The sequence below is a fragment of the Temnothorax americanus genome, unplaced genomic scaffold (assembly GCF_048541705.1).
Source record: "Temnothorax americanus isolate GAGA-0224 unplaced genomic scaffold, ASM4854170v1 Scaffold41, whole genome shotgun sequence".
NCBI classification, from domain to species: Eukaryota; Metazoa; Arthropoda; class Insecta; order Hymenoptera; family Formicidae; genus Temnothorax; species Temnothorax americanus.
The window spans coordinates 738,027-750,488 of record NW_027509559.1 but is presented as its reverse complement, the minus strand read 5'-3'; the positions used below and the strand labels follow the sequence as shown (position 1 = coordinate 750,488).

Sequence of the window (12,462 nt, the reverse complement as noted above, 5' to 3'; positions counted from 1 at the left end):
TCTTCACACGTCACCAGATCTTACAATTATCATTTTCACCCTCTTCCGTTTAATATCGGTCCGGCTATTATTAACTCGTTTAGGAAGTACCTATCCCGCAAATAACAGGAAATGAGAAGAGCGTGCCGTTTAAGAATTTCCTCCAATTTTCCTGATCATTTAGACTCCATTACAATTCGTGTAATCCATGCAACGTATCTCAATAAGCGACTCTTACGCAACTTGTGTATGTTAATTATTCGATACCGTGTTTGATCGACATTGTAACAGTGCCCTACTCTGTTGCAATATCTGCCTCATAATGCGCCACCGTGTCGCCGAGGTTATCATATCTCTCCCATTTTACATAACTGATTAATATAATATAATGGTAAATCAGAGGCGGATGTGCATGGCTTTTTGCAACTTTGTTACGAGTGCTTATATATAATTTTTGCTTTCGCAACTGCCGACTATGTAATTGAATCGAATACAAATACTTATTTGAATTTAATCTTGATTTTATAACAAGGAGTTAATTACAAATTGCAAATTGTTGTTTGTCAGCCAGACAAATAAGTTAACATGTTATTGTTACTGCACAAAGTCACAATAAAATTTATACAATAAGCTTATAGAGCTTATAGCATTTGCAATGATTCAATATAGTAACATTTTAGAACGTCTTAGGTTTCGTTTGGTAAATTTCAATATATTTCAACATATTTTTTACACACACGCGCGCGCGCGCGCGCGCGCGCGCGTGTGTGTGTGTGTGTGTAGAAAAACTTAAGTAAAGTTTTCTCTCTATGAAAGCTCGATGTTCAAATGGAATTCTTGGGAACGGAAACTTTGAAATTTAGCTCGTAACTTTATCGATATTCTTTGAACGCAGCTCACAATGTGATATTTCACGTTCTCCATCATCTGATGTTATCACCGGAAATTAAGACGGCAGCTATAATTTTGTTTTCTGAAAGAAAAGACCACTGTGTCGTTTCTTGCCTCAACATTCTCAAGGCCTGATATCTCGGATATAGTAACATGCAACTAACGATCGGGCGGAGCCTAAAAGAGACTATTGTCCCGAAACCATAAGGCCAACCTAGCGGTCTCTTGAAACGGATCTCTATTGCCATACGCAGTCAGTTGACAATGACCAGTAATCCAAGAACAAAAAGCACTATAACGTGAAACATAACTCGAAACAATTATTATTAAATGAAAGATTTAATAAATCAATTTTCAGTCTTGATATAATATACTCTGAAATGTTTTTAATTTAATCAGAATTATTGCGTACTGTTTCTGTAATCTATCAATAATTATAATCTGTAATCTAATCTTATATCATGGTTCTTAAAAGATTAATCAAAATTGAGTAATTTTAATTAATAGCGCTAATTTATCTACGTTATATTAACGCTATTTATATCCACATTTAATAATTATGCATCTCTTTGAGTTCTAAAAAAGCTTTTATTATTTTACTAGACTATATATCCGTCCCCATAATAATGATTTATATCAGTTATTTAGTCAGTTAGTATACCTTCCACTGATAGATATAGCTTAGTTTTATATAAATATTGTTATAATGCTACAACAATACTTAAATTTACGGATTTAAATTTGTTATAAGATACTTAAATAATTCCGTGAGATAATCAATCCGTGGAACAGCTTGTCTACATAACTGACATATGCTTTTCAAACGATTATTTTGCGCCGATAATAATTGCTCTAGGTAATCAGGTCTGCCAATGAATTGATTTGTGTTTGCATAATTTTTTTTTATTCTGTAAATCGCTCACACACAAAGTCGAGTATAAATTGTTTATACGTGACTAATTACGATTCTGCGTACATAAGATGGTACGATAGCGCTATATATGATGATGTTACCATAAAATTATACTTTTGCGTTTCCATATTATTATTCCGGTATACTATTGACGCGTATTATGTTGATTGAGTGATACTGAAGGGATTACTGACTTAATGAAGCATTTACGCAAATAATTTATGCCACAGTCACGATCAAATTGTTATGAACTTCCACTGTCTAGTTTCTGTCTTATCTGTTTGCAATCATAGAACTGTTATTATTAATACAAAAAGTAGTATACAGTAAGTCGCACATCCAGCCCGTCGTTACGACAGCAGATTCGCGCGAAATAACACCCAGCAAAATTATACGGATAGCAGTCAACAATAGAATAGCAGAAATCCCCTGCAAAAAGTGTCTTCTTTTGAGCTAGATATGTAAGGCGATGTCTTATATTGACGTGGAGTCATTGAAAGTATAAACGAGTGAACTTGGCAGCGTGGAGAAGCGGTAGCGCAGAACTGTGCCAGTCCGCTGCCCACATCGAACAGACGGCTGGCCAAGATTCTTCAAAAATTCAGCCAACAGTACAACGTGCACTTACGTTGACGTTCACCTTCTTTTTGGAGCACGTTCAATTTAACTTTGCGTACATCGAAATAGCATGGATTCGATTTAAAAATATACGGCCAATATACTCACGAAGTTGTTATCACACGGAGAAAATTTTATATTAAATATTACTATGGTGTCGCACTAGCTGCGGACCATCGAGGAATTAGAAGTTAAAATACTATAATCAGTTTTAAAAACAATTAAATAACGTAATTTTAACTACAAACATAGTATTTTAACTTCTAATTCCTCGATGTACGTGGTCCGCAGCTAGTGCACACAACGCCATAGTAATATTTAATATAAATTAAATTTTCACTGTAATAGTAAAACATCCGAGTGACATTTAATACCGACTATACGTTTCAATTCATTTCCAGAATAATTCTACCAATTTATTCTTATCGATAAGCTAAGATATCAACCATTTTAATTCGCTGTTTATTTGTCGCGGAAGTGATTCCGATGTGTCTCAAGGATTACAAAATCCGACACGCGGCTCGGAGATACTTTGAATTTGTGCAAATACGCGCGTGGAGACTCTGCAGGACGTAACTGTAACAACATTGTTATATAAAGCGTCTCGGTTCCGTGCATCATATATGCACTACTGACGTATCGCGCGCGCGAATCGTATTATGAGTCGCGCACGAGTATTCGGAGATGCGAGTGACTAGCGAGTAGAGTTATAGGGTGGACGAAAATATCGGGCATATACATTAGCTCTCGGCTCTATTCTAAATATAGTGGGTATTGGATAAAAACTCCGTGGAATAACCGTCGCATTATGGACCGGCGATAACTTCGATATACGTAAAAAAAACTCGTGACATTTCCGATGCCGGAGGGATTAACGACGTCGGCAAAAATTTTTGTCGACAGTCAGCTAAATATCGTAAAGTTTATTAAAATAACCGACTTGAGTTACAAAAATATAGGATAATCTTTTTAACAAATAAGAGTTGAGAGATATGGCAATTATATTATTAAATTTGCTGATTTTCTCCGAGAGATTGCCAAGTCAAAACGTTCTTATCTCGTGGTAGAAGCAGAGATAAAAAGGTTGATACATAAATAGCTTGGCAATTTTTATATGTTACAAGTAGTGGGGCGATGAAGAATTGATGACATCGATCGTACTTAATAACTTAGATATTTAATTGACAACTCTATTTAACGATATCATCTGTATAGTTTTGATGAAGTGCCGCTATAAATCGAAGGGATCTCCCGCAAAGATTTCGCGTGTAAGTCTCGATGATAAAAAATGCGAAAAGATCTCTTTATTCGCATTGATTTTATCTACGATTCATGTGCCATCAATTTATCATACATTCTCTCATCCGTTAGTCCGCGTAGACAAGAGCGAGTTGTGTACGCGCAGAGGAGTAGCACAAAAGAGACGAGGCGACCATTTATCTTGGCTCGCGCATTGCATGAAATTAAACCCTTCCAATATTTTAGCGCGCGATAATAATAACGGGAGGCAGTTCTTTTTATTTTTAAACCCGTTAAGCGCGAACGAAATCTGTCGCCAAACTCACGTTATCATTATCACTCTAAAGAAAGTTCGTGTGGAATTAAAGCCTCTCGCGATACACCGGACGCACACTTTCGCCGGTTGCCGACTGAACAAGATAGGCTTAAACACTCGGGAAATATTCAAATATCACAGTCTGTTTAACTCTAGCGGTGAAGTTGAACGGACTGTGAATTCGTGATTATCTCACGAATCAAAAGCTGTGTGTGTGTGTGTGTGTAAAAAATATTTAATTTTATATCTCATATATTTTTCTGTCTTGCGCGACACGCGACGTTTAATCTTTTATTGAAGAAGGTATACATCGACGTGATATTAAACATTCTTAGCTGTTCTGTTAGTCAGAACATAACTACCAGTCTGGAATAATTAAGATAATCAAGCTAACATTAAAAATCTGAAAATACCAGATAAATGATGGTTGCGTATTGTAGACGAGAAAAAAGTACGTACGCGCGTCCGTGACTTGACGCTCCTACACTCGGAAATAACGGTTTGAGCGCTTGTGTTGCATGTCATTTGCGTGTACATCGTAATGCAACTTTAATCGTTGACCCTGTAACGTCATGAAGAAACGCGGCGGACGATGCTGGCCTATATTTTTCGCAGCGTAAGCTTCCTTATTGTCAACATCGTCACCCTCGTCTGTCTCGCTCGCGTAGGCTTTGTCCGACCGGTGGTCTCCTAAGCACCGCACAATACGACCTGTATCACTTATTCGCGGACCATTTTCTTCGACATAAAGGAACAGAATCTCGAGGCCGGTTCTTGGGCGGGTGCTCGAGGGCCAGGGGAGGATTGATGGCACCGAGGTACCCCATCACGGACGCAAACACTCGCCCTGTCGTGATTGCGCGGCCGCGACTCATTTATTATTCACCTGGCTTCCAGCACCGCGTACGCGACCACCTATACCATCTGGTTTCAACCTAATGCGCTGGAGGTTATTTCCCTCTTTCTCTCTCACTCGACGTTCCAGGAACATCTCTGCATCGACGGATATTCCTGAACGATGTCTATTCTTTTGTCTTTTTGATATTAAAAAATTGCAATAAATTATTAACGATGAGCAATTATGAATATTATAGTTTATTATTTATAATTAGTTACAGAATTGTTAATAAAAATTTCCGGTAATGGACGACTGTTTATCATTAATGACTGACATAGAAAAAAGAATCAGTTTTTATTATGTATTAAGAGAATTAAAACCACAAGCTTTTTTTCTCCCTTCCGATTTTTATCTGTTATATCAATGAATACTTTTAAGTATAATTTTTTCTTGATGATAATTATTAATTGCTTAATTAATTGATAAATATAAAAAATATATAAACACAAGATTTATTTCCTTTGGAATTCTTTTGGAATTTGTATATATTTTCTTATGTTTTTATCGTACCTGTTTTACAAGTAGTAGTTTTCAGTTACAATTATAGTTAAAAGAATTCAACTTCAACGTTTAATAAATGCCTTTTCTTCTGTCTCTTCCATTCATCTTATTTATTGTTAGACGAAACTGATCGGGATTAAATCGCATGTGTTGCAGTTGCAGTGGAAGCACGACCACCACCGTGGCAAATAACGTGACACTCTCACCTCCGGATGCCGGAAGGATACCAAACACGGAGGCGCAAGTAGAGCAAGACGGTGTGGCGGCCCTTCATAGGATCCTCTGCGCCGAGAGTTTCGCGGAGAAGGAGCGCCGACTGTCGGAGATGATCCTGCAGCTGCAGTTGCTTAGGGAACGTCTGGTACAACAACAGGACCAATCGAAGGTAGGCATGGCCGTCTTCTGCAGCACACACGACATAGAAAAGAAGTAGTCGAATTATATTTACAAATATTGTATTATTATGACGCTGGGGTATACGCTGAATATCTCAGACTCTAATGGAGCGTATTGAATAATAAATGACCGAAAGTTTGCGAATTAATCACGAATTCAGGTGTAAGGGACGTAAATAAAAAATATAATATTGTAGAAAAGGTTTAATTTCGAAACCTGAGACACGAATATATATTGAATTATTACGGAAGTTTTAAAATTAGAAAATAGAAAATTTGGATAATAAAATTTGTTACCGCAATTATGCATTATAATAATAATAATAATGAAACTACAATATTGTGTTACACAATTTGATCGACTGTCTAATTACATCATGCGGGATATCATTTACAATTAACGGGGAAAAAAATAGAACACGTGCCGCGTGGCAAGTGACGAAATAGGAAATGACGGATCAACCTTAATATAATAAATCGCCAGCCGGCGCATGTTGATTGACGAGGGAAAGTGCATCGATTGCCGCGGAATCATAATTACGCGGTTGAATCGCGGTCGCGCAGATATCTCAGGCAACGATAGAAAAAATGGGAGAGCCAAGTTCTCTCGATTCGCGATGACCGGTATGCCGTTACGACCAGCTTAATGTGTTTCCGTTTTAAAAAGGCACGGCGCGATAAAAGCGAAGCGTTCGCGACTCCGTGGATTGCGAGAATAATTCATAAATGCGCGCGGCTATTATGCCTCTCTGTGCAAACAACATAAAAATTCTGCGTTCCTTCCCGCGCCATCGGAATGTTAAGCCGTATTCTTCCGCTTAAAAGCATCTCCGCGATGTTCCCCGACAATAACGTCAAGACCTCTCTCTGTGATATTACCGTACTAATAGCGGCGAGTCCGTTGCACATCCGCGAGTAACAGTACACCTTTGATGCGCCTACATCACGCCAGACTGCAATCCGCGAGCGCGCGCCGCATCGGGCGCGACCGTTCGGCGCACAATGAGATATCTCATTGAAATCGCTCCGGCCTGCGTATCGAATTCGATAACCGCGTCGAGATTAGTATCGCCTTCCGACTCGCGGCGATGACTCGATACTTCGCGCGGCCTCAAAAAGCGCGGGTCATCGCGTGGCTCTGCGGCCGCGGCGAAACGCAACCACGCTGCCGCCACGCCGCCGCCACGCCGCCGATGTTCGAAGGAATCGCGGGAGATCGGAGGAACCTGTCTGCCCGCAAAAATGCGAGCGCGTGCAGATAATGCCCGACGTGTATTACCGTTATTATGCCAGTCATTTACGTGCTGTGGAAACGATGTTTCTTCCCCGATGTCCCGCTAAATTCGCCCGCCGGCGAAATTCTATAACGAATGCATTCGCGTAAATATCTGTCATGTGCGGCGCGGCAGGTATATAGAGGCCGATGTACCTGAACATATTAATATTCGGAATTCGGGAGAGCGGTAACTACATCCGTTGTGGCGTTGTAAACAACGATCTCGAGGTATTCTGGAGACGTCGCGATCCGCAAGGCGGAACACGACGGACAAGTCGCTGACACATTTTCAATTATAACGATTTATATTTAATTATATGCGCGCGAGAAGAGAAACGCGCACGCAAAATTCAAATGATAAATGCCATCCCCCGGGGACGTTCGATTTTTAAAGCCCCTGTATTTTCGAGCCGCAAATTTGCATATCGCACGTACGAACGTGTCAACATTTCTTTATGCAAAATTTAGTTTATTCAAATTAAAAAAGTTTATAAAATAAGTTATATTAACTTTTAAACGTTATATTAATTTTTATATTAACAAAATTACTCTGTAAATGAAGCGTAATAACTAAATTTGAAATTATAATTTAGCTCTCCTGCGTGTTTTTATAAAAATAGTCGCGAAAAAGTGCACATTTATCAGCATACTTTATTTATTTAAAAGAGGAAATATTTTTTATAGAGAGCTTATAATCCGTGTTGACATTCCGCTTTTGCACTTGAGAAATCTGCAACCATAATAATGCGAGATTATTTCCATAACATTTGCAAACGGCTTACGTGCAAGAACGCGGCTATTAATGTCGTTTTATAGATATAATTAAACCCGGGAGAGAGGGATAGAGGGACAGGAATCAGAAGTCGTTACGATCGTTCGCAATTGCACCAATAATTGAAATCCGCAGTCGGAGAGACGCGTATAACTACCGGCAATAATGTTTTAACGATAACGAGAGAGGAAAGATAAGAAAAGTGCCATCTAGCATGCGACAAAAACGAATTTTCCGTGTCTCGGCATTTCCTGTTGGAGTCACATTTTAATCATGACGAGTTGCGCATGACGAGTTTGTTCAGCTAGCCAGGTTTGACTTAAGATCTAAAAACCCGAAAAAAAAAAATGTTCTGAGAGCCGATCTGCAAATTTTCCGTTCGATGATTAATTGGCGTGCCGGACAAACTGGCCGTACGGTAAACTGAAATGCTGGAAAATCTCCAACGGGCGTGAGATCGACTCGACTTCGCGAGGACGTCTCGGATGAAGTCCTCCAGGGTGGAGAACGTTCTGTCGTCCGCCATTTCATCGGCGCGGAGTGAAAACGCGTTTGTCGGCGGCGTTTGCGCGCCGGGCCGGGCGCCTCGAGTTAGCCGACGTTAAAGCGGAAATGCAACGGCGGCACCGCGACGGGGAGGAGGAGGAGGAGAGGGGAGGGTTGGGGAGATAGGGGAAGAAGAGAAGCGCAGAGAAAGCTGGGCGGCAGGGAGAGAAAGGAGAGATTAGGAGCGGGCCGTACGAGAGGTAGATAGGAGCGAGAGCGAGCGCGAGAAAGAGGTAGGTGGAGTAAAAAGGCGACGAGAGAGATAGAGCGAGAGACGAGAAAACGTAGGAGGAAGGCGGTAGTCTCGATGTTCTCCTCCTCTTGGATCGCGGAGGGCGTATAGTAATGTTCGAGTTGGCAGACTCGGGGTCGAGTGGGGGTCTCTCCCTCCGTCTATCTATCTATCTCTCTTTCTCTCACTCACTCACTCACTCTTTCTCTTCTCGTCCTCTCCTCCCGGTGTGTCTCTCTCCTCCGTTACCTTTCCACCTGTTATGCGACGCCGTGCCATGCTGCGTTGGCACAGGTGTGCGCGACCGCGTAGCCAGCGACAGGGCCCGCACGCTCTCCTCGGTCTCCTCGGTCTCTAGTCTCCCACCTTTCCGACCTTTCTCTTCCACCTTTCCGTGTCTCGTATCTGTCTCTCTCTCTCTCTCTCTCTCTCTCTCTCTCTCTCTCTCTCTCTCTCTCTTTCTTTCTTTTTTTCTCTTTATTCCATGCACCACCGGCTCGACTCCTGTCTTTCCCGGCGAACGAGCAGGCCGATCGCGCGTGGGCGGCGAGGATCGCGTTCCCCTCTACTGCTTTCATGATTCTATACCTATACGTTCGGCTGCACCTGCAGCAGGGATATACTGTCACGCCCAGTAGCTCGATCGTAACCGACCTGCTGCACCGCAGACTTTCTCCTCAAGACATATTCTTCTGATGGAGACGATTTCGGCAACGGGAAAATTGCATTTTTGCATATCACGTATATCGGCGCTTTGCTTACTATCGGACATGCAATTTTTGCGCAATGGGAATAACAATACGATATATTATCCGATGAAAAAATCCAGCCGTGAACAAACGCTCAAAAGACAGTCCAAAAGGTTTTCATTTTGCCTGGTCAAAGATGTTTGAGTACACTCAGGTAGCGCAGTCTCTTTGCGAACGAAATTTAACCCCCTCTTCCCCTCGCCTTCCCCCCGCGGGCGTACGCAAAAAGCAAATTATCTCCTCTGTATGTGGCGGACGCGTTATATTTCTCTGAAATAAATTTTCGTTCCTCATAAATTACCAACTTGCCAAACACGCGACGCAGCTGCGCGTGAAATTAGTACATTAACACGTTTCGCTGTACTACTTTTACATATTTTAATAAGAATTACGGCTAGCGCATGTTACCAATGAAATACATGCATTAACCGCGTGCGAAAATCTTTATCATATATATGCGATTTGGAGGAAAAAACCGGCGGTTGAAAATTTTATCTTTTGAAATCTAAACAGCCCTTGCTCATCTAAACAAACTTGCAACACTCGATAACGCATTTTGCGAAATTTTATTTGATTACTTTAATTTTATCTTCCCTACCAGTGTTTGAATATTATTATACGCTAGTATACATATAAAAAACATATATAACAAATTAGCTTCGCCACGTGCGTTCTTTGTAACAAAATCTGTTTTAAAAGCAATTGAAGGAGAGATATAAATGACGATGATATATAATGAATATTCCTACAAATAGGGAGAAACGTGCTCGAAATTTGCATGCTGTGAAATGTTTAACGATATAATTGTATACGAAATGTTCACTAAATATCTCATTAGTCATTAAGATCAGGAAACTATATAATTACGAAAATAACTGTTAACTCTTAATTATGGTTTGCCGATGACTTCAAGCCGCAATATTAAGAAACTTGTTTATTCTTTTAGTCAGACTATATCGATTAGTCTATTATAATTTATGGGAGATGATAATGTATAAATAATAGTCCCGATAAATTGTGCGAAAATCCATATATGCAACAACAAATAATTTGAGAACTATACATTAATATATTATGATGCACGCACACTGTAAAATCGTATATTTATATGTGTGCTCACATTATTATTATTTCATATATATTTGTATTTATCAGACGTATCTGCCGCACGACAATATCGTTATTACGTGCAACAACATGGTCCACAAAGGCGGGGCAAAATTGCATGAGGGCATCGCGTTTCGCGCATCAGGAACGACAGTGGGGCGTGCGGTGTTCGGTACGGGGCGGACGTGTACCGCGCACCACCGTATTCCACGCTTGCATGTGTATACGTCCATATCCGTTTGTCCATTTGCGTATCGGCCGGCGCTTTATGGGAATTAGCAGTGCATTGTGGACCACACCGGTGGGCGGGCTGTGTGTGCACCAGTGCACGAGACGCGACCGCAGGCACGGCGGCCACCCCCGCGATCCGATGGCGGCAGGGATTGCGGCGGCGGGATAGCCGAAGGGGATGGCGAGTGATAAAGAGAGGAGGAGGAGGAGGAGAGAAAGGGAGGCGGGCGAGAGACACAACGGTCATGGACAGAGAAAATAAGAGGGAATTGCTCCCCGCGGCTCGGGGCGAAGGGGGATGATTCTCTCTCTCTGTGCGCCCACTGTTTGTCAATACGCGAGCGATATGATCACCAAGTATAATCACCGGCGGACCCGAGAGAGCGCCGGGCTTTTCTGTCAATAGAATGCTACTTTGTGACCTCTCGCGCGCGCCATTGACCCCTTCCCCCCGCTTCCGCTCTCCTCTCCCTTTTCTATCCCCCGTCCCCGTCGATTCCGCATCTCGCCGCTTATATATATATTGTATCAAACGCATTCGAGCGTCCGCCCTCTGAAGCACGTCGCCGCTCGTAAAATCCGTATCGGCCACGAAGCCGGTAATGTGTACACGTATTCGACACACGCGTATACAGTGAGGGAAAAAGAGGGAGAGAGTAAGAGAGATTCATGGAACGTGCACCGAAAGCCCGTGGAATCGACGTGGACCGTACGACTGGGCGTTCCGTACCGGCGAACAAAAGTATGCCCTTCGTTCTGCATATTTGCGTAACGTGTGTTTCTGTTGCCGCGTTACATACATACAACCTCCCTACTTCGTCTGTTTTTTTTTTTTTGCGCGCGAGCGGCTACAAAGGGAATCGCACGGTGGGTATCGCGGCCATTGCGATCGGGAATCGCGTGTGTGTACGTGCATGTAAAAACGAGAAACTTAACGACAAAACTATTACTTGCCGTTTATACGATAATTACAGTGCGCAAACCACTTCGCAATGCGTAATTAGCGGTTGTAGCTTGAATCGGGGTTTAACAAACAGATTAGAGCTCGCTGATTAACTTTTTATTATATAGATACCTCCTTACATATATGATAATAAAATGAAATAAGATTCGTTCGAATTATGCGCTAAAAGTGTAACATTGCGGCACTCTGTATTCAGAAGCAATTATACAAAAAGAAATAATTACTGCGTTGAAAATGTCACAGACTATAAAATTGATTCTAATATGACGACATAAGGCGTTAGTACATTACATAACCAAAATAGCATCGCGCTTAGAATAATATAACATATAATTATTTCTCTAAGAAAAAATTAAAAATAAATTACACAAAAAGTTTATTTTTATTTATTATGTCTTATTACATCTCCATATAATAAGGTTTTTGATTTTATTTATTACACTCTGTTACATTTCCGCATAATAAGGTTTATAAACTTTTGTTTGCTCTTTATTCGCTTTACATGTTTAGTCGTCCGTCATCATCCTCATTGCGACGTTTACACCTCGCTTACATCATACCTCCTAACCTCTCTCTGCAGTTTGCACCCTGGCCTTCGCGCTAACGAAGCTTCCGCAAAGTGCGCATTATCACCACGTCGTGTCGTCGCAGTGATTTTTGCAGAGCGCGGCTCGGTCTGCCGTTAAACAGGCTAAACGAGCGCGGTCGCGTTTTCGCCCTTCCGCCTCTCCATCCGCTTTTCGAGAGACGTCGACTTATGCGCGCACCCGCGTGCGAACGTCTATCCTCTTTCCGTTCAGTTCATCCCCCCGGGCTCGTCGTCGTCGTCGGGCGA

General features: G+C 41.6%; 1 protein-coding gene across 4 annotated transcripts in view; it reads left to right on the top strand.

Annotated features, from left to right (window-relative positions):
- The window catches only part of Sox102f (transcription factor Sox102F), a 148,020-nt gene that overhangs the window by 106,950 nt on the left and 28,608 nt on the right, over positions 1-12,462 (top strand). For all 4 annotated transcript variants that reach the window (XM_077416064.1, XM_077416061.1, XM_077416063.1 and 1 more), the window contains one exon: positions 5,512-5,740. In XM_077416064.1, coding sequence (XP_077272190.1) covers positions 5,512-5,740 — 229 coding nt within the window. The remainder of the gene's footprint in view (positions 1-5,511; positions 5,741-12,462) is intronic.